The 21750-nt window shown below is 48.0% G+C and overlaps 1 protein-coding gene across 2 annotated transcripts in view; it reads left to right on the forward strand.

Annotated features, from left to right (window-relative positions):
• The first annotated feature begins 889 nt into the window (after positions 1-889).
• PSMF1 (proteasome inhibitor subunit 1) overlaps positions 890-21750 on the forward strand; it is a 47190-nt gene continuing 26329 nt past the window's right edge. The window contains exons 1-4 of one of the 2 annotated variants that reach the window (XM_006929926.5): positions 890-1061; positions 5736-5879; positions 12226-12378; positions 13774-13856. In XM_006929926.5, coding sequence (XP_006929988.1) covers positions 1056-1061; positions 5736-5879; positions 12226-12378; positions 13774-13856 — 386 coding nt within the window. In that variant the 5' untranslated portion in view covers positions 890-1055. Of the gene's footprint in view, positions 1062-5489; positions 5629-5735; positions 5880-12225; positions 12379-13773; positions 13857-21750 lie in introns of those variants that run through there. The other variant, XM_006929927.4, reaches the window with a different exon arrangement.

Here is a 21750-nt window from a genome sequence, read left to right on the forward strand (position 1 = left end):
ACGGCTGCCCTGGGTGGGCACTTGGGTGGGCCCGGGCGCCCTCTTGTGGCTTCTCTTGTCTCTGCAGGGACCCCGTGCGTCCCTGCGTTTGGAGGGGCTTCCCATGCTTAGACCATTTCTCTGTCCCCAGCCTATACCTTAATGGGGCACCTGGGTGGCTCAGTCGGTTGGGCGTCCGACTTTGGCTCAGGGCATGATCCCGCGGTGCTTGAGTTCGAGCCCCGCATCGAGTTCTGCGCTGACAGCTTGGAGCCTGCTTCGGATTCTGTGTCTCCCTCTCTCTGCCCCTTCCCCGCTCATGCTCTGTCTCTCAAAAATGAATAAACGTTAAAAAAAATTTTTAACGAGATTAAATAAGACAATACTGGACAATGTCTGTTAAGGCCTCTCTCCTATCCCCATCCTGCCTGCCATTTTTCAGAATGACTTGCCAGCAACATTCCGGGTTAGATTCAGCCAATGGGAGGCAGCAGAAGCAGCTTATTGTTTCTCCAGTAGCAGCGGATTCAGTTTCAGTTCAGTTTTGCAGCCACCTTTGCAGATTTTTCTCTGAATACTGCCTCAGGACAAGAGGCAGCGGTGCTCTCCTGCACTTCCTGCAACTTCCAGACTCTCTGAAAGCTGGAGGCAACTTTCCCTAATCTTTACATTCCAACCCATCCAGCGGGTTCCACTACTGAATATTATTAATCTGGGAGGGCTTCTTGGAGGAGGTGAGGGTGTTGGAATGATGCTAGGCGTCAAAAGCAGAAGGCTTCCAGTGTTGAATAATTCCACCTCAGTGCCCATTTGGGCCCTGCCCTTCAGCTCACCTCTTCACAGTTTCCAGGGAGACAGTTTCCAGGGAGCTTGGAATCTTCATATTGATGTCACTTGGTAACCAGGAGCTGGTGGCTGCAGCCACCTCTCACGTTCTTTCCATCATCCTGGGCCCTCATCTCTGGCATGGGCTCTGCACGGCCCAGGTAGCGGGGGCCCAGCTGGGGAAGCACCTTCTCCCTGCTTCCCTTCTCAGCCAATCACAGGCCTCACAGGGACCACCGAGACTCTTGTCGATGGCGGTAAGTCCACAGAAAGTGCCAGATGGACCAGGGGCGGGGCACCCTCAACCTCCAGACCCAGAGGATCCTCCCGTTTGTTCTCATCCGTGGAGTACCCTGGGGTTCAGCGTGGATGGAACATAGTCCTGGCCCGAAGGGCTCCCAGCCTAGTGCAAGAGACAGAGCGTACCTCATTGTTGCAACACGCAGATGTTAGCATCTGTTACATGCTGCCGGCTGGGCCGCAGACTAGCAAAGGCGTGGCTCATCCTTGCGTGGGGAGGATAGCAGATGCCGTGGTATCCAACTCACTCCTTAGCAGTCACCTCTAAGCACCAAAGGCTACTTCCTCTAAACTCTGCAGTTCTCTACCTGAAGGCTTTTCATGCTCCCAGAAGCGGCCCTCAACCGCCGGGAGTGAGTGAAAAAAAATCAACTTAATTCTCTCACCCTCCGTTGGGACAAGTCTAGGATGTGTGTCTCCCAGAGTGGCTGGACGGGACAGAGCTCAGGTGCCCAGAGGTAAAGGGCTCCCAACACCTAACACCTCCTGGCCACTTCCCAGTCTCTTATCCCCACCCTTTTGCTGCTATTTCCTGGAAGCAGCTCCCAAATAAGCCATTCAAATCCCTGTCTCAGGTTGGCTTCTGAGGGAACCCAGACTGGCACAGGGAGGATGATTTATTACAGGGAAACAAAGTTCTGCGAAACTCGCGTTATACCTAATCGTATGCAAAGCAGTGGCTGACCCAAGGGATGGGTTGGGGAGCTGTCTGCCCGGGGAACAAGCAATGAGGGGGGGCTGTTGTCTGTAAAAAAGTTAAAAGCAGTAATTTAGCTGACCAAAGGCCTGTCTGCTTTGTTTTTTAATTTTTTTTTTCCAACGTTTTTATTTATTTTTTGGGACAGAGAGAGACAGAGCATGAACGGGGGAGGGGCAGAGAGAGAGGCAGACACAGAATCAGAAACAGGCTCCAGGCTCCGAGCCATCAGCCCCGAGCCTGACGTGGGGCTCGAACTCATGGACCGCGAGATCGTGACCTGGCTGAAGTCGGACGCTTAACCGACTGCGCCACCCAGGCGCCCCAGCTTTTTATTATCACTATACCGGCCATTATAATAAGCTTCAATGATAAAATTCTCCTCCCCCGTGAGACTGATGGCTCTTGCTGTCCCATGTCCCCTCCTTGGCACCCCACTGATGCCAACTGCACTGAGGACAGAGAAATTGATTGTGGGCAGAGGAGATGGGGGAAGGCCTCATGCAGGAGGCAGCATCGATGCCCTAAGCACACAGCACTACCTGCATTTCACACCTCCACGCTTTGCATATGCTATTCCCTTTTACTGGGACGCCTTTTGTGCCTCACTTCTCTCCCAATCGTCCATCATGATGCAGTGCAGTTGGGTATCTCCTCCTCCAAGAGGCCCTCCCTGACCCCCAGCCTGAATTAGATTGCCTCCTCTGGGCTTGCACAGACCTCCAAGTGCCCCTATGTCATGGCAGTCTTCATACTGGGTTACCTTTGTGAGTTTTTTGGTTTTTTTTTTTTTTTTTTTTTTAATCACCAGACCGTGGGCTCCAAAGTGTCAGGAACTACAGCCTGTTCATCTGGGGCCTGGCTCACAGTTGACACTTAGGAATGGGTCGGCCCCTGGGGCACCTCTGTGCGGTCCGCGGTCTGCATCCCCATCCGTGGCAACACAGCCTATGGAGGTTTAGTGAACGAATGAATGGGTGCATGGGTGGAATTTTCAATAACCGAGGAAGACATTTATTTTTTTTTTATTTAAAAAAAAAATTTTTTTTTAACATTTATTTATTTTTGAGACAGAGAGAGACACAGCATGAACGGGGGAGGGGCAGAGAGAGAGAGAGAGAGAGAGAGAGAGAGAGAGACAGAATCGGAAGCAGGCTCCAGGCTCTGAGCCATCAGCCCAGAGCCCGACGGGGCTCGAACTCGCGTACCGCGAGATCGTGACCTGAGCTGAAGTCGGACGCTCAACCGACTGAGCCACCCAGGTGCCCCTTTGTCAGCATGTTTAAATTTTTTTTTCAACGTTTATTTATTTTTGGGACAGAGAGAGACACAGCATGAACGGGGGAGGGGCAGAGACAGAGAGAGACACAGAATCGGAAACAGGCTCCAGGCTCAGAGCCATCAGCCCAGAGCCCGACGCGGGGCTCGAACTCGCGGACTGTGAGATCGTGACCTGAGCTGAAGTCGGACGCTTAACCGACTGAGCCACCCAGGCGTCCCCCGGGGAAGACATTTAAAGCAGAAGAGACAGAGCAAGTAAAAGCAGGGAGGCTTGAAAAGTGCAGAGCTTCTCAGTGGAAGGGGTAAACGGTCTTGGGCCGCAGGCAGCGTAGCTCAGGAGTCCACCAGCTTCAGCATCACCCACGGTGCAGTCAACATACCTGCAATCTACCTCAGACACTTAGCTGGAATCCCTGCCGATGGGTTTCGAGAATCTGGGTGTCCCAGAGAAATCCTGGGAACAAAAAAATGTGGAGTGGCATGGGGCCAGCTAACAAAGTGAGGGGTGAACTGCAAAAAGGTGAGACCGGCCCCATTAAGTTGAGCCCACACCAATAATTCATTCACGTAGCATTCATTCATCCATTCATTCATTCAATTAGTGTGTATTGAGCCAGGAAGGCACTCAGATATACTTGTGCACAAGACAGATATGACCTCTGCTCCCTTTTTCACGGTCTAGTGGGAAGAGAGTCATGAAATTAACAAGCAAGCAAATAAATACCTGATACAAGGTCAGGTTATGATTAACGCTTTGCAGGAAAGAAAGCAGGGTAAGGAAGGGATTAAAGAACAGAAGACATGGGGTGCCTGGGTGGTTCAGTCTGTGAAGTTTCTGACTCTAGATTTTGGCTCAGGTCATGATCTCATGGTTCGTGGGATTGAGCCCTGCGTGGGGCTCGGCACGGACAATGCGCAGCCTGCTTGGGGTTCTCTGTCTCCCTCTCTCTCTGCCCCTCCCTCACTCGCACGCACACGTGCACCCTCCTGCTGTCTCTCTCAAAATAAATACACAAACGTAAAAAAAAAAAAAATAGAAGAGGTTATCTTGGATGTAGCGTCAGGGAAGCCAGGGAAGTGAGAGAAAGAGTCACTTAAAATGAAGGAGCAAACCACCCAGATGTTTGAGGAAAGAACATTCCGGGCAGAGAGAGCGGCACATGCAAAGACCTGGAGAACAGAACATGTGGGAGAGGAAACCTTGGTTAGGTAACTACTGCAGTAGTCCAAGTATGGGATGCTAGAAGATCAGATCGGGGTGGAGACCGTGGAGGCGGTAGGAAGTGGTCAGATTCAGAATACATTTTGAGGGTAAAGTTGACTAGCTTTGCTTTTGAATCAGATGTGGGTGTGAGAGGATGGAAGTCAACATTATTACAGCCAAGAGTGCAGGGGATGAGAAGAGAGCTGGAGGGGATGATGTCAGAGAGAGGTAAGGGGTGTGTGTGGGGGGGCGGGGCGCAGACCATATGCAGGTTTCCAGAGACCATAGGGAGGACATGACTCTCCCTGAGTGTGTTAGGAGCCCTGGGAGAGTTTTAAGCAGAGGAGGAATGTGACTTGGCGTGTGTCCTAACAGAATCTCCAGTTGCAGAGTGTAGAACAGACTTTGGGAGACAAGAGATGAACTCGGGCAGTTCAGAGGTTGGTGCAGACATCCAAGTCAGAGGTGATGGTGGCTTGCTATAGGGTGCTGAGTGGAATGGGAAAACTGAATTTACTTGAGCAAAAACAGTAAGCGGATTTCGAGAATCTTGTTGAAGAAATAGCAGGTGGCAAAAATCATAGAGGCGCAACTGCATCTTCTTGGAGGAAGCGGCTTCAATTCTCTGGGCTGGTTTTGTCATCTGCAAAACGGGGACGATAATGGAACACACCTCGCAGAGTTGTCGATAGGGTGATGTAGAGGTTTGGGCACAGGATCCAGCACACAATAAACATTTAATAAACTTTATCCTGGGAGCCAGACTGCTGGGTTCCGGTACCATCTCTGCCCCTCGTTGTCTGGCTGAGTCATCTCGGGTCAAAATCACCCCTCTGTAAAACGGAGCTACCGTTAACGCTAACTGTACAGGGTTGGGTCGTGACGCTTAAATTAATGAATACACGTAAGGCATTTAGAATAATGGGGCACGTAGCAAGCATTGCATAAGTGCCAACTATTATTATTAATATGTTTTAGTCATATTTCATAAACTCTTCCTCCACCAGCACATGCCCACCCTATTCTGAGGATGGGAAGTCTGTGGCTCAGAACAAGGTAGCCTCTCCTCGAGGACCTAACCTAGGAGCCTGCGTGTGTGTCGATCTCTCCAACTCCCTGGAAAAAGGAGATTCCTGTTTTAAAGGACCGCGCCCCGCCCCGCCCCGCCCCGCCCCGCCCCGCCCCGCCCCGCCTCGCCCCGCCCCGCCTGCGAGCTGCGTGGCGGAACGTTTAAGCGCTGCGCTCGGGTTTCCAGTCGGCGGCGCTGGCGCAACGGGTCAGGCGCTTGGAGTTACTTCCGGCGGCCGTGTTCGGCCCTCGGGCGTCTCCATTTTGGCCGCAGGTGGGGCTAGGCCTGGGCGGGCGGAGCAGCGGAGCGGAGCCCTCCGCGCTCTCAGGGCCGAGTCGGCTCACGGCACTCCCTCCCTTCCTTCCTCCCTCCGCCTGCAGAAGCCGGGGGAGCGCATGGCGGGCTTGGAGGTACTGTTCGCGTCGGCGGCGCCGGCCATCACTTGCGCGCAGGACGCTCTCGTCTGTTTCTTGCACTGGGAGGTGGTGACGCACGGCTACTACGGCTTGGGAGTCGGCGACCAGGTACTCCAGAGAGGCAGCCCGGGGTCAGGGTGGTGGTGGTATGGTGGTGGATCCAAGGTCCGGAGTTCTGGTCCAGAGCGCCTGGCCCTCCCCCCGCCGGAGTCCGGGCCTTGGGGCTCCTGGAACCTTCGGTATAGACAGCGGGTCGAGGAGCTCCTCTGCTATCCCAGCCCAGCGCCCCTCAACACAGCTGGGACAACATGATTTTGGAACCCAAGGACCAGAAACTCGCTTTAGCATAGCCTGGCAGTCTCCCAGGCCAGGATCGTGTGGACCTGACGCCGAGACAGGGGCGTAGCTCCTCTGAGCACTCCTCACCTGCCTGAACTCCGCCAAGCTCCTTCCCTCATAGCGGCGGGGGGGGGGGGGGGGGGGGGTGCTGTTCCCAATATTGCACTCGAACCTCCACCAGATATCTGAGTCCGAGCACGTTTATGGGGGCCCAGAGAACATACGCACCCTTATCGTTTTACTGAAGGGTCCCGTGCAGTCTGCTCACCGCCGTCATCCCCAGCTCAGGTTCTGGGAAACAGCCCCCCCACACAGGTACACACCTGCACCCTGCATGTGAGGGCCAGGTAAGGTTACCTCCTCAACAGCTGCCCTACAGGGTCAGCCCCTCCTGCTCGCAGGTCCTCTGACTGCCTCTCCGAGCTGGGGGCCTTGCCCTCACGCCCAAAGAGCCCCGGGATTGCTGGGCCCAAGCTCCTGCATAATTCTTTGCTGGAGCCTTTGTTCATCTTCTCTGCCCCTGCTTTGTGGCTTTCACCCTCCACATCAGCTTCCTGGTGAGAACTGGGCTTGGCCCCCTTCCTGCCCCTTCAGTTCTCTTCTACTTCGGCAGAGAAAATATCCTCCCAGCCTCACTCCCCACATACACGTAGGATTCCAAGCCTGCCCCTTCCTGTCACCGTTCTTCTCACCCTCGGAACCTGCATCAGCTCTGGGGAGCGGGGCACCTCACCCCTTGCATCTCTTATGGTGAGATTTTTAACCTTCTCATTTTTCACTGCTTCAGTTCTCAAACTCCCTAATCCTGAGTGTCTCAGGTATACCCTTAGCATCTCGGGTTTTCCTGTCCTGACACAGAGCTTTCAGGGATCCCTCCTTAAATGCAGTTTGCACATCCTGAGCACCGAGAGGCAGGCACTCCCTTCCACTCCCTGCTGCCCCATTCCACCGTCCTGAGCAGTGAGCCAGACCGCTGCCCCATCTCACACTTCACACCCACCACCGGGAGTCAGATTAGAAGTACAAGAACTGTCATGGATGTCTGGCTTTTCTTATCCTCCTGGACTTCAAGTATCCCACGGGGACCCCAGATACACACTTAGCAGCTCCATCCCTACCCCCTTCCAGGCTCACACATACTTCGTCCCTCATGTGGCATCTAGGACTGGAGGTACGGCTGGAAAAGAAGGGGCAGCCTCACACACACACACACACACACACACACACACACTTGGAAGCAGAAACCATGTTTTCCTCCCAGATAGCTCAGTTCTGGGCCTTTCCGTCCATCTTGCACTTCACTTCCCTTGCCTTTCAGCATTCAGGCCTTGGGACCGGGTAGAGATGGCGCCCCGAAGTGTCAGTCTCCCCCCTTCTGGTGCATAGCGGCCCCAAGAGAAGCTGTTGCCTCACTTGCCTCACGTCACCTTTCTGATCTTGAATGGCTCTTCCACTTGCCCAGTCATGTCACCTCAGCGTGGCCTGGGAAGTCCAGGCAGCTGCTGTACAGGATGGTGCCGAATGCAGTGGGATTGGAGAGCAGAGGGGGAGGAACACTTATTTGGTCTGGTCCTGTCCTTGGGGCTCCTCTGTGGGCCTTCTGTTTCCCTGACCTCTCGCCCTGTCCTTCAGCTCTAACAGGTCTGCCCTGCTCTCTGCCCCTCCTCATGGACCTCACCTGGTTTACTTCCAGCTAGCTACTTCTGGTCTGACAGTCAGAATCTGTCCCCCAGAACAGGAACTTGTTACAGAGGGCCTGTGCGACTCCCTTCTCCCCATTTCACAGGGACGTATCAACACAGCAGATCAGCTCCCAGCATCGTCCCTTCACACACCCGTCCACAGCTCTGAATTGCTTTGACAGCTTAGGGACATCAGTTCCTATAGGTCATCGCCTCCTTCGGCATCCTCCCCTTGCCGAATTTTCAGGTGAACTGTGCAGAAAGAATGCGATCTCATTCTAATACTGGTTTAAAGAACAGAAAAGGTCCTTCACTGATTCCTAAAGGTCCATCTAATTCCACTGTGTTCATGGTGCCACGTGTTGAGTTCATACAGGCCAGAAAAAGCTGCCAGCCCCAGATATCTTACGGAAGGCCAGGGAGGGTGGGGAGGAAGGTTTGAAAGGCACTGCCCACTGTCCATGTGTCCCCCGCCCCAGTGCTAAGTCCTGCGTGCCCTCTGGGGATAGGTGTTTGTATTGCACACTGGTGTGTCTGCTTCTGTGCCCTTTGTCACAAGTGCTGCTAAAGCTCACATTGCACTTCCCCTTCTCTAACCGCTGCTTGAGTCAGCGTCCCCTGGAGCAGAAGGCCTGTAGAGAGGCATCTTTCCTATCAGTTTATTTAAAAGAGGGTTTAATTGTCTGCCTTGAGACCAGCAGACTCAGCTGAGACCAACAGTGTTTGCCATGCCCGGAGGATGTTCATGTTGCCTCTCCGGCCACCTCCTGCTCCCCACCCTTCTAAGGGTGATAAGAGAGAGGAAGGTCCGGAAGTATGTGCCTGATCGTTTAGCATATTGACAGTTAAATACAAAGTTGTCTGCTTTTCTCTTTGGTTTTATCTCCTCTTGTTCAGGGAAATTGCACATGCAAAACTTGGTTAGAGGAGCAGTGAGGCCATTGGCTTCAATAAAAATTGACTGTTTGAATTTGGAGCACTTCCTCGAAGTGAGTGCCGCTCCTCCTAAGAGCTTTACAGAGGTGTCAGGTGGGTCAGGTAGCAAGGGGTTAGAGATGGCCATAGGTAGAAGTCAGAGAATCTTGTTTCCTGTTGGAGGAGTCTAAAGATTTTGACCATAGAGAGAAAATGCCCAAGATGATGTTTGTGTTTCTTTGGGTGGATTTTAGCCCAGAGACCCTGGGATGAACTCATGGTCACTGAAGAATGCTTAGGATCTTGCCTAAGTGGACAACTGTCTTTACTTTCTAGGGGCCAGTCTGGTGGACCTGGCTGGGAAAAATCTCCAGCCATAGACCAAGCAACCACTGAAGCCCAAACCCAGCTGTGCACCTGACTTACTGTGACCTTGGGCCCTTCCCAGCCCCTCTCAGCCCTTAAATTTTTCACCTGAGGGTGTTAAGCTGTATAACCATACACTTGGCTACTTTCCAGCTGCAGCTTTCTGGGGGGCCCGATACTGATGTCAGTGCCTAGAAGACAGTTGAATGCCACGTTTGGCCTGATTATCACCAGGGCCAGTCCCTCTTGGTCCCACCTGTTTTCCCCATTATCAGGGCAGCCCTTGGGCTGGTACCATCAGTTCCCCGGCAGTGAGAGACATAGGAGAGTGAGCCTAATGAATTATCTATACTCCGAGGAAGAATTCTGGTGGGTTAAACGCCGTATGTGGTGGATATAAACATAAATTCAGAGGCCTCTGACAGAACAAAAACGAGGCACGTTGTCAAATTCTTGGCTTCCAAAGTAAACCTTAAATCCACGGCACTAAACCTATTAACAGGAAACCTACCCGGTTGGATGTGGGGGATTGTTTCTGTTCATCACTTAGTGGGGTGTTTTGATTCGTTTCACTTGCGGTTTTTGTCACTCTCGTTTCTTTGCTTCAGGCCTGTGAGTTTCCTTGTCATCCAGCCAGCTTTTAAACCATGCCAGTTGCAACATCTTAAATTGTATTGGGGGCCACTTCCCCCTTTGGATTCCTGAGCACTAAGGGTGACCAAAGAGGAGAGGCCCACAATTCTCGGCCTTTGACCTCCCATTGTCCTTGGTGTGTGTAAGGGCTGCGGTGCCCATTTTTGGGTTTTGCTGTTGTTTTTCATCTTTGGTCCAGCTTCTCCCAACATACTCTCCTGAGTACAGAGCTTCCCAGTCAGTCCACTTGCTTGTGTTTAGCCACATAAATAGGTATCCATGAGAAAAGTGTATAGAGTGTTTTTGTGTGTTTAAAAAATTTTTTACATGAGTGATACCTAGCTGTAAATCACATTTTTTCTTAATTTTTAAGAAAAGTTTAAGTTGTATTTTTGACCAATATCTGTATGATGCTACAATTTGATCTAGTTTGTTTCTTGTAACTCCTATATAGTATTCCACTGTGAGCATATCTTTTCATTTCACCTCCACTTTGGTGCTCATGACAAGGTTGTGACGAAGGTCCCTTGTCATGACCCCTGTGCTTTTGTGCACAGGGTTTCTTCCAGGAAGAGAGGTTTGGGGTCATAGGGTGTCAGCTTACCTAATCGCACCAAATACTGCCAGATTGCTTTCCAGAGGGGTTGTAGGAATGTAAAGGGCCACCAGCGGTGTCTGAAGGTTCACATTCTCCCCACACCCACATGAACACCCGGCAAAAAAAAAAAAAAAATAGAAAAATGGATAATACCCGTCTGATGGTTGTAACCTGGAATCTCGTTATTTCCACCTGTCCTTCTCTGGATGCTAGTCAAGTTTTTAACAGTCCTTTATATACTGTTATCTGCCGTTATCTTTTGCTTGTTCGTATCTTTGGCTAAGTTTTCAAGTGGGTTCCTAATTTTTATTGTTCATTTTCCAGGCATTCCCTTAACGTGCTAGTTATTAATCCTTTTTCATTTGTAGCCATGGCAGAGTGGCTGCCTGTTAGTGTTGCAGTGTCTGTTGTTGAGCAGAAGCTTTAAATTTGGAACAGTCTCAAAGACAGTACTTTTTCTCATTTGTGGATCTCAAGAAATCTTTCCCCACCTGTAAATCACTCTATTACTGTAGAAATAGTTTAGGGGTGCCTGAGTGGCTCAGTTTGGTTAAGTGTCTGGCTTTTGATTTTGGCTCAGGTCCTGATTTCACGGTTTCTGAGATCGAGCCCCGGGTCGGGCTCTGCACTGACAGTATGGAACCTGCTTGGGATTCTCTCTCTCTCAGCCCCTTCCCGCTGCTCGCCATGTGCATATATATGAGTGAGCACTCTCTTCCTCTCGAAATAAACATTTAAGGAAAAAGAAAGCTTGGGGACACCTGGGTGGTTCAGTAGGTTAGGCATCCAACTCTTGATTTCAGCTCAGGTCATGATCTCACAACTCATGAGTTCGAGCCCCATGTTGGGCTCTGTGCTGACAGTGCAGGGCCTGCTTGGGGTTCTCTGTCTCCCTCTCTCTGTCTGCCCCTCCCCTGCTTGTGCTGTCTTTGTCTCAAAAATAAGTAAACTTAAAAAAAAAGAAAAACTTGATCTTTAAAAAAATAGTGTAGAAACTGCTTCTCAAACTTTAATGTGTAAAAGGAAAGTCCTAGAGTTATTTAAAAAGAAAAAGAAGACATCACAACTCACAGTGATGCATTTTTACACACACCAGCTTGGCAAAAACTTTTAAATTGGACAGTGACGGGGTTGCTGACCACCTGGAATACAAGAACTCCTATGTTGTTGGTGGAAGTGTAAAATCAGTACCTCTTTGGAAAACAGTTTGACTTTATGTCATGAATTAGAAGTTCTTTCCTCGTACGCACTCTGTGGAAGTTCACTACGTGCGTGCTAGGACGTGTGTACACAGATGTTCACAGCAGCCTCATTTAGAACAGCCAACCTGTACACAGTCCAAATATGCATCCCCACCGAATGCGTACCTTGCAGCGTGTTCATGCAGCGCCACACTGTATGTAGCTGTGAACTTCACGGCAGCGGAATGCTGTATAATGGATCGTATGTGGTTAAACACTCTGAAACAGATGAACCTCAACAGTATCAAACGACCACCACAGTAGCCTGGACGAGAGTGCACTAGAATCTTTATTTTTAGGTAACGTTTTGGTGGTCCTGTTAGAGATGGTCCAGGTTCTGAGCTTTGAAAACTGCTGCCTTAGAATTTCATAGTATCCCTTCAGGAGATTGGCCTGATTCTTGGGGAGGGAGGTGGAGAGGACGTTATTAGTAAACCCGAGGCGACGGATTCTGGACAGGTTCCAGTACTGTGTCACAAAGGCAGGCAGCTACAAGGCAGAAAGCACTAGAGCAGGAGCCCAGAGATAGATCCCAGACCTCTGACTTGGACCTTTTGTTTCTGTTGACCTCCATGTCCTTAACCTGTGAGATGAGGGAGTGGGATTAGATTGTCTGTGAAGTCCTTCCTCGCTCTGTGCTCTGAGGTCGTCATCTCCTCTCAACCCTGGTGTCTTCTCAGCCGGGTCCCAATGATAAGAAATCAGAACTGCTCCCAGCCGAATGGAATAGCAATAAAGACCTGTATGTCCTCCGGTATGAGTCGAAGGATGGGTCCAGAAAGCTCCTCGTGAAGGCTGTCACCGTGGAGAACAGCGTGATCATCAATGTGCTGGTGAGTCTCGGGGACATGTTGGTATCTGCTGGTGGGAGCACACGTTGTGATCACCTTTGTGTAGCTCATTTAACGGTACAGATCAAAGGCCTTAAATGTTTGTGAGGCCTTTATCCAAGGGATCCTACTTTTGGAACTGAGGCAAGAATCCTCAATATAAAAAAGCTTTCTGTTCAAAGATATTCACCTTCTGGTTTTATCAAGGGAGGGACTTTTCCATCACTGGGGAATGATTATGTAAATTAGGATAAATCCTTTCACTGACAACAGAGGAGGAAAAATGCTTATTGTAGGCCCAGAGGACTACTTTTCTTTGGATAAGCCTAGCTCTCTGCTATCCTGGAGCCCTTACGTTTCTTATTTCCAGGGATGGAAAAAACTTCCCCTCCACTGTGGGCCACCTCACACGCACCCTCCTCTCTGCCTTTAGCCCCTGCTAACTCCCTCCCGTTTTTCACTTCCTCAAAAAGTGCAGTCCTGACTACCTACTCTCACCTGCCAGAAAAATCTAAATTATGCCTCTCTACTTCATCATTTTATTTCCTTGCCTGGTACCTACCACAGTTTGTAATTAGGTATTTAGTGTTTGTATTCTGCCACTGGACTGTGCACCACAGGGGCAGTGAACTCTTGTTAAGTTTGTCCTGGTTGTCTCTGCGTGCTCATAGAAAAGTACCATGCAGTCTACATACATTCCCATGTAAAGATATACTTTATTTGTTTTAACTACGAGGTAGTCTCTAATAACCATAACGTATTTATCCCTTTCTGTTTTGATGAACATTTAGATCTTGTATCAGACAGAGTTCTTAGTAAAAAATAACAAAATTGCCTTAGGTTAGTTTAAACAGATTGGGTTTATTAAAAGGTGGAATAGCTCACTGAATTATTGGAAAGGCTAGAGAAACAGGTTCAAGGCTGGACTTTCAAGACAGTCCCTCAAAACCAGGCCGTAGAAACCACTGCTGCTGCTGCCGCCCCAGGCATTAGGTGCCGGCTGATGCTACAGGCCCTCGGCACCTTCTCGTGAGCCGCTGGTGTGTCTGTGCCTCCCCTCTTTAGCAAGATGTGTGCCCTTGGCTTTTCCATGTTGCTGCCTCCAAGTCAGAGACGTGCATCCATTTGGCACCTCAATTACATGCCTTTGCCCAAGCTACAAAAGAGCCTGGGAAGTAGGTTTATTGGGCTCTGCCTAGAAAGGCAATATTCCTAAATCAGAGAAGCCCCCTCTGCATTGGAAGTATTTCACGTATTACAGACATTCCTGGTATGTTTCTTTGCTCATGTATATTTCCTTAAACTGAGTATTTAATTGTTGTTCTCCACCCACCCACCCACTCACCCATTAGCCCAGAAATCTCCCCAGTCTTTCGTTTTCTGTTTTCATTTTTCTAGGAATGTGGCTCACAGCAGGTATCAGATTTGACACTGAACTTGGATGATTATGTCGATTCAGAACACCTGGGTGACTTCCACAGGTACTTCTAAGTGATGGCTTTTCCCTGGGAAAAAGACGAGAGAAACAATGGAATAGGGCAGAGAAGTCGAGAGAGTCAAGAAAGGTTAATAGAATGGTCTTTGTCTCCTGGGCACAGTCACTTCTCAGTTCTCTTTTCTGTTTTTAATTTATTTTAAGAGAAGATTCACATGGGAAGTGCCACGTGAAGTAAAGTGATATAATCAAGCGTCCACAAGTGCTACAGTGGCCACAGGGGAGCTGTGGGGTCAGTCAGAAGAGGCTCCTGGAGGAAAGGTGTACCTAATTGGATCTCCGCTTCCAACTTTGTTTTCTTTTGAATGGACTTTATTTTTTAGCGCAGTTTTAGGCTCACAGTGAACGAGCGCAAAGAGTTGGCATGAACACCTCCCCCTCCAACCACCCCCACACGGCCTCCTTCACCGTCAGCGTCCTGCACCAAAGTGCTCCATTTGTTATAGTGGAAGAACCTCCATCAATACACATCCTCACCCGGACTCCATAGTTGACCTGCAGGTTCACTACGGGGAATGTTGGAGTATGTTTGCTTCTCTAAGAAACTGCCGTGCTGTCTTCCATGGTGGCAGTACCATTTCGCATTCCCACCAGCAACGTATGAGAATCCCTGTTGCTCCACAGCCTTGTAAGCGTTTGGTGGTGTCGGTTTTGCAGATTTGGCCATTCTTTTTTTTTTCTTTTTTTTAAATTTTTTTTTTTTAACGTTTTATTTATTTTTGAGGCAGAGAGAGACAGAGCATGAACGGGGGAGGGGCAGAGAGAGAGGGAGACACAGAATTGGAAGCAGGCTCCAGGCTCTGAGCCATCAGCCCAGAGCCCGACGCGGGGCTCGAACTCACGGACCGCGAGATTGTGACCTGAGCTGAAGTCGGACGCTCAACCGACTGAGCCACCCAGGCGCCCCCAGATTTGGCCATTCTGATAAGTGTATGCTGGTATCTTGTTGTAATTTACAGTTCCCAAGTGACACATGATGCCGAGCATCTTTCCATATGCTTTCTTGCCGTCTGCACATCTTCTTTGGTGAGGTGTTCATTTGGGTCTTTGGCCCATTTTTTCATTGGTCTGTTCTCTTACTGTTGAGTTTTAAGAGTGCTTTGTATATTTGGGGTACAGTCTTTTATCATATGTGAGTTTTGCAAATATCTTCTCCCGGTCTGGCTTATTTTCTCATTCTCCTAACGTTTTATTTTGAAATTTGCTGCCCCACAGAAAGGATGGTTTGTAAAAATATTACAGTGAACGCTCACACACCTGTCATCTCTGCTGACCAGTTTTTAACGTGTCGCCACATTTGCTTAGTTTTTCTGTGTGCTGTTCTGTCCTTGAACCACCTGAGAATTATTTCCACACTTTGTGAACCTTCACCCCTAAGCTCAAGCAGTATCTCTGTATTCATCAAGGGCACCTCCTATATAGCCTTAACACAGTTATCACACTCAGGAAATGAAACGTAGGTATATGACTGTCCTTTAATACACAGTCTGTTGATATTTCTGCGGTCATCCTGGCGGTATCCTTTTTAACTAGTCTTTTGGCTCTTTGGGGTTTTTTTCTTACCCAACCAAACATCACATATTGCATTTATTTTCCTGGCTCTTTAATTACTTTTAATCCAGAACAGTTTCCTAGATGTTTATTTTCCATGGTTTTGGCATTTTTGAAGACTTGAGGTCAGTTGTTGTGTAGGAGGTTCAGATTGTTTCCTCGTGATCAGGTTTATTAGGTTATTTCCTCCTCATTTGATTCCGGTTGAACATTTTTGACAAGAGCGCCCCATAGGTGAGGCTGTGCTCTCAGGGTGTTTGCATCAGGCATAGACGTCTGTCTTGTTGACTTGGTTCATTTTGATGACTTGGTTAGGACAGCGTCTGCCAGCTCTTTCTATAGTGAAGGCATCTGTTTTCCTTTGTGTTTCATAAGCGATCTGCGGGCTTATGCTAGCAGACCATACTGTCTTTTACCCGGTAGTTTTGGCATCTGTGGATGATTCTCGCCTGAGTCAGTTACTACAGTGATGTTTGTAAGGCAGTAATTTTCTACTCTAATCATTCTAACTACATTTATCAGCATTTTTTATAAAAAAGAGTTTTCTATTCTCCCTGTCCCCTTTATTTTTGTTTCTTTTAAATACCAGTGTAGACAATGGATTCTTTTTTATTCTAAGTTATGGTCCATTTCTATCATTCTTTGGATGCTTCAGTTGTTCCAGAGTTGACCAGTGGGAACCCTTTCAAGCTGCCTCTTTGTCCTTTTGACATGTCCCCATCATTCTTAGAGCGTTTCACACTTTCTGGCACAATATGATATTCCCTCCTTCCCTTGTAATCTCCTTGCCCCTGCCTTGTAATCAGCCGGTTTTCTAGGGAGCCATGATTTCTGTTAGTGGGGAATCGTATTTAACAACCGAAATCTGGGCCCTGAATGTGCTCATTAATACAAGGATACTATTGCTTCCAGGCCCTGTAGATGAATAGAGCTTGAAGGCTTTTTCCTTAAAGTCTTTTCTTAAATTTTAAACTGATGCTTTCGTTTTTAATCTAACACCAAGGGATTCTTAACTCTCTTATTCCGTACTTGTATCTCCTTCTGTGGCGTGGACCCTGATTTCCAACAGCATCAGCATATTTACTCATTTGTTTGATCCTGAAGTACACACATAGTTTCTGAACTGCGACGTCAGTGCCAACGAAGAACAAATCAACCAAGTAAAGTTCCAAGTATAATTTCTTTCCAGTTCTTTTGTCCTTCAACTGTGTCCCACTGAGAATGTTATAGTCAGAGTATTGTGTTCAAAATGTACTTAGATTAATGCTGCTTTCTCCATAAGTGTAATGACATTGTCTGTTACATAGGCCCAATTATTTCCACTTTATTCCGTTTTAGGGAATTTGTTGCCATCCTCATCAGCCTCCTTGGTTAGAGGAAGCCCGGCATCACCGCAAATTCAGTCACCAGAACTGCCTAGAAATCCTGTTGTGTTTTTTTTTTTTTAGTGTTTATTTATTTTTGAGACACACACACACACACACACACACACACACACACACACACACATATTGACCGGGAGAGGGGCAGAGAGACAGAGGGAGACACAGAATCAGAAGCAGGCTCCAGGCCCTGAGCTGTCAGCACAGAGCCCAACACGAGCGGTCACGAACTGTGAGATCATGACCTGAGCCGAAGTCGGACGCTTAACCAAGCCACCCAGGCACTCCTGTGTTGTATTTTATTATATCTAACCCCCTCCACTCCTCTCAGACTTCCACATCACCTGCCTCCATCATTGTCTCTGCCCCCTTCCATGTGGCCTTTACGTGAGGAGATGCCTACTTCTGTTCCTGCTTACCACCTTTCAGTCGATTTCCCACCCAGTAGTCGGACCAGCCTTTTAAAACAAGATAATAAGATTGTGGCTAAAACGCTTGCTTGAAATCCTTCAGTGGTACCATTTCACTCATGTTAGGATGGCTACTGTCAAAAAAACAAAAAAAACAACAGAACACAAGTGTTGGCCAGGATGTGGAGCAAGTGGAATGCTTGTGCACCATTGGTGGAAACATAAAATGGTGCAGCCACTATGGAAAACAGTGTTGTGGTTCCTCACAAAATTAAGTTACCATCGGGTCCAGCAATTCTACTTCTGGGTATAACCAGTAACATTGAAGGCAGGGTCCAGAATAGATATTTGCACACACATGTTCATAGAAGCATTTATCATACCAGCAGAAGTTGGAAGCCATGTAGGTATCCGTGAATACCTAGAACAGATGCAGGGATAAACAAAATGTAGCGTATACATACAATGTGGTCGGTGACTACATTTGTTCAGCTTTAAGAAGGAAGGAGAAGCTGGACACATGCTGCAACGTGGAATAACCTCGAGGGCCTTATGCGGAGCAAAATAAGCCACCCACAGGCAGACAGACACTTAGTATGATTCCGCTGAGATGAGGTGCCTGTAGTAGTCACATTCATAGAGACAGAAAGTCAAATCGTGGCTGCCAGGGGCTGGGAACGTGGAGGATGGGGAGTTACTGTTTAATGGGGACAGAGTTTCAGTTTTGCAAGATTTCTGAAGACGGACAGTGGAGGCGATTGCACAATAACCTGAATACACCACTGAACTGTATGCTTAAAGATGGTTACGAAGGTAAATTTTGTATGTATTTTCTCGCAGTTAAAAATTCTTGTTAATCTGAAAGATACCTGAAACCCTTCAGCGACTGTCGGTTGCTCTTAGAATAAAGAACAAACTCCTTGAGGAGGCCTAAAGCGTAACCCCGTCCTGGACCACTTCGCCCCTAGTTCCTGTGTCTCAGCCTCCATGCCCTGCTTCCTCTCCCTTCTGCAGAGCTCTTCCCTGTGCCTAGAATACTCTCCCCAGCTCCCCATGCAGCCAACTCCTGTTCTCCCTTCAGTTCCCATTGAAGAGTTCTTCAGAGAAACCTCTCCTCCCCACCACGTTTGAGCTTTCGAAACACCCTTTTCAGCATTTACTAAGTGGGTGTTCTATGATCAGGGTCCCTCTCCCCCGCCGGCTGTGATCCCCTCGAGGGCAGGGCCCGGGTCTGTTTCGCGTATAGTGGACTGTGGCATGGAAGAGAGAGGCGAGGCCAGCCCAGAGCTGCTGTTGTGGGCGCTGCCCGCTCCGTGACCCCCACGCTCCTAACGTGGGTAAGGGAAGGACTGGGAGTCTTCCTCTTGATTCTTCAACCTGGGATTCTATCGTGGGAGAAGGTGGAAGAACCCAGGTACCGTGCGAGGCCGCGCATGCTCATTGCAGCTTTTAGCCCTGAGCGGTGCTGAGAGAAAAAGTGGCCGTGTCTCCATTTCTTTTTTGTGAATACGTTTTTGTTGTTGGGGCTTTGTGCTGGGGGAGTATTTTGTTTTTTGTTGACTGTGAAATGAGGGACCAACAGTACTACCTCGCGGCGTTGTGAGAACAAAACAAGATGTCGGCACAGAGTGTTCGGTGCTGGGTGCAGCAGCTCTTAGACATGCAAAGGGGAAAAATCTGATCACTGGGAATCATCTCCATGGAAACTGAGGCTCTGTGAGCTGGCGTGTGGATCTGCCTCTTAATCATAAGGCTCTCTCCCTCTCTGCTCTGTCTTATTGCCAGCGACACTGAAGTGCCTGCTTCTAGTCACCTTCCCCCACCGGGCCCTCCTCTTTCGGTCTTCATGGCATGTCTTGTCCACTCTGGGGGGGGACTTGTGCCCCTTGGTGAGCAATCTCCGATTTGCTAAGGGGTCCGAACCTGTTCCTTACTGCCAAGCCTCTTCTCTTTCCACTCCTTCAGGATGACAGGCCACAGGCTGTCTTTTGCTGCTACCAAAATGGCAGTGCTACTAAGGCTTAGAAATTGTGCAGAACTTCTTCAGTACTTGGCAGTTTTTAAATCAGACCTGAGCTCTACAGGTAAACACACACCCTCCAGAGGGAGATCGTAGGCCTTCCGGCCGGCCGTATCACACACAACCTCATCTGATTGAAAGGAAAGGGGACTTAGATTTATCCCTTCTACCCAGCTTGCTCAGGGAAGCAGCAAGGTCCCCATAATTGTAGGTTTTGAGCAAAACCCTGATCTTTATAGGGATGTAGAGACCACAGACCCATAGATCTCCCAAGGCCTTGTAGGTGTTAAGACTTCTGAGCCACGGAACTCTTCTTCAGGCACAGTGTTCTTTAGGATTGACATATTAAACTAGTTAAAGTAAAATTGCTCCGATGGAAAGGGTAGGGGCAGGAAATGAAGATCCCTGGGTCCCATCCACTTGGCTTTCTGTCTTGCTCTCCTTGGGCCCCCTTCTGTGCGAGAGAAAACTCGAAATTGCTGGTCTAGTTTAATATTCTCTGTTCTTCTTATGGTTATAAATATTAATTAAACCTTTTATTTTGAGATAATTATAGTCTTGTAAGAAATAATACAGACATTTTTTCGTATCCTTTATACGTTTTACCTCAGTGATAACATTGTACAAAACCTTACTGGATACTACAGCCAGGATGTTGACATTGATATAAAGATACAAAGCCTTTCTATCACCGTAATGGTCCCTTTTGATGCCCTTATGTGGCCACCCCACTCCCTCCCCATCCCTAACTCCCTGGCAACCGCCATTTATTCTCCATTTCTAAAATTTTCTCATTTTCAAAAATGTCCTATACATGGAATCATACAGTATGTAAGCTTGTGGGATTGGCTGTTCTCAGCGTAGTGCTCTTGTCATCCCTCTTGAGTTGTTGCATGCATTGATAGCGTGTTCTGTGTAAAGCTGAGTGGCACTTCACCGCATGGGCGTGCAACAGTTTGTGTAACTATTCACTCCTTGAAGGATATCTCATTGTTTCCATTGTTGCACCATTACAAATGAAGGTACTAAGGATGTTCCCGTGCAGGCTTCTGTGTGGACGTGATTCTCCCTTCTCTGTGATAAATGCTCAAGAGCACGATAGTAGTTGCATGTTTAGTTTTTTAAGAAACTGCCGAATGATTTTCTACGGTGTCTGTACCATTTTATGTGTCCACTGCCGGTGTGTGAGTAATAAGGTTTCCCCGCACCTTCACCAGCATCCGGTGTGGTCACTCTTTCATTTTAGTTATTCTGACATGTAGTGATATCTCATCGTGGTTTTACTTTATATTTCCCTAATGGTTAACAATGAGCATCTTTCCGTGTGTATCTGCCGTCTGTGTGTCGTCTTTGGCAAAATGTCTGTTCGTGTCTTTTGCCCATATTTTATCAATTTTATGGGCCGTGTTTTTGGTGTCAAGAACGCTTTGCAAACTACCTCTAGCTCCCCAAGATTTTCTGTGGTTTTTTTTTTTTTTAATGATTTTATAACAACATCTTTTATTTGTTTTTTTACTTTTTTTTTTTTTTTTTTTGAGAGACAGAGGGAGGCAGATCGTGAGTCAGGGAGAAGCAGAGAGAGAGAGGGAGACGCAGAACCCGAAGCAGGCTCCAGGCTCCGAGCTGTCAGCACAGAGCCCGACGCGGGGCTCAAACTCACGGACCATGAGATCATGACCTGAGCCGAAGTCGGACGCTCAACTGACTGAGCCACCCAGGCATCCCTCCTATGTTTTTTTCTAAACATTTTATAGTTTCATGTTTTAGAATTAAGTCTGCGGTCGGTTTTAAGTTAATTTTTGTATAAGGTATGAAGTTCAGACGGGCTCATTTTCTTGCCTGTGGATGTCCAGTTACTCCAGCACCATTTGTTCTTCCTCCACTGGATTTGCTTTTACAGCTTTTTTCAAGAAGCGATCGTCTCTGTTTATGTGGGTCTATTTTGGGGTTTTCTATTTTTTCCCATTGATCTTTGTGTGTGTCCCTCTGCCAGTATCAAACAGTTTTGATTAATGTAGCTACATAGTAGACCTTAACATTGAGTAGAAATGATTTCTCTCACCGACTTTTTCTTGTCAAGATAGTCTTAGCTATTCTGGGGTCTGTGCCTTTCTGTACAGATTTTAGAATAAGCTTGTTTATGTCTATAGAAACCTTGCTGGGATTTTGATAGGGGTGGCATTAAACCTATAATGAGGAAAATCGACATTTTTACCATGAACATGGTGTATCTCCATTATTTAGGTCCTACTTGATTTCTTTCATCATCATTTTGTAATTTTCAGCAGATCTTATTAAACATGCTTTTGCTATTTCTTCTCTGCAGGAGAGGAGTGATTGTAAATGGCATTCTGCTCTTAGTTTGATTTTCAACTATTTATTATTGGTGTATAGAAATGCAGTTTATTTTTGTAGATCATTTATATGCAGTCACCTTGGTGAACTCAGTGTTCTTGGAGTTTTTTTGAGGATTTCTTGGTAACGTCAAGATAGACTATCATGTCATGTGCAAATAGG

This window comes from Felis catus, chromosome A3 (assembly GCF_018350175.1).
Source record: "Felis catus isolate Fca126 chromosome A3, F.catus_Fca126_mat1.0, whole genome shotgun sequence".
In the NCBI taxonomy this organism is placed as follows: Eukaryota; Metazoa; Chordata; class Mammalia; order Carnivora; family Felidae; genus Felis; species Felis catus.